Here is a 921-nt window from a genome sequence, read left to right on the forward strand (position 1 = left end):
GTCAAGAGGAAAAGGATGGCTAGTGCCTCCTAATTTCTGCAGTTTTGGAGGGAATCAGAATTGCCGGCCTGGCCAGGGGATGGAGGTAATTCCTTGCCTGTGTTTGCATTGGACGGATATTTTCCCTGCAGGTTTATGTACATTCCAGCCCAGATCAGTCATTTCTGACCCCAGGACCCTTATGGAGGCGGGAGAGGTCGTTTATCAAGAACTCCTTGACATCCAGCTTTGTAGTTGTAGACCAGAAGTGCTCTTGCACACACCTTCCAAGAATCTAATTCAAGAGCCTCACTCAGAGAAGCGTATTTGAGTCCAGTAACTCCCTAGAGACCAACAAGGGTTTTCAGATACCAGACGAAAGGAGCTTCGATTCTCGATTCGAACATTCATACCCCGAAAATCGTGTCGGTCTTTAAGGTGCCGCTGAACTCAAAAACTAGCCATCCCACTGCATACCAATATGGCTACACTCCGGGACTCAGAGCAGCCATTTGCCCGAGGTCAGTTCCTTCCCTGTGTGTGCTTGAGAAAGAGAGATCCTCGCCGCTATTGGAGGAGTCACGTAGCATCTCGGGACTGCATTTCCAGGCGCTCAGCCTCTCGGACCTCTGTTGCTTTTCTGTTCCAGCTCATCGGCCTTTGTTCCCATGGGGAGAATCAGATAAAATATCCCACCTTCCTCCGAGCATTCCAGTGCTGATCTCCGTGAAAGGTAAAGCATGAAAGAGAGAGAGAGAGGTCGGAACTTTCCCATATAGATCAAGTGTATATTAAAGTATTAAAGTGTGCTAAATCTTGAGCACCCGGCTGGGTCTGGTCAATCATTTCGAAGCACTCGGCGCAAAAAAAATAAACAAAAATCAAACGTGTTCATATGCTCGGAGCAGAAAAATAAACAAAAATCAAACGTGTTCATATTTA

At 46.9% G+C, this 921-nt stretch overlaps 1 protein-coding gene across 1 annotated transcript in view; it reads left to right on the forward strand.

The window, feature by feature from the left end:
* The window catches only part of EFHC1 (EF-hand domain (C-terminal) containing 1), a 29,759-nt gene extending 29,059 nt beyond the window's left edge, over positions 1–700 (forward strand). The window contains exon 11 of the mRNA XM_015415668.1: positions 629–700. Coding sequence (XP_015271154.1) covers positions 629–700 — 72 coding nt within the window. The remainder of the gene's footprint in view (positions 1–628) is intronic.
* Positions 701–921: the final 221 nt, after the last annotated feature.

This window comes from Gekko japonicus, unplaced genomic scaffold, assembly GCF_001447785.1.
Source record: "Gekko japonicus isolate JY-2015 unplaced genomic scaffold, Gekko_japonicus_V1.1 scaffold3668, whole genome shotgun sequence".
Classification (NCBI taxonomy): Eukaryota; Metazoa; Chordata; class Lepidosauria; order Squamata; family Gekkonidae; genus Gekko; species Gekko japonicus.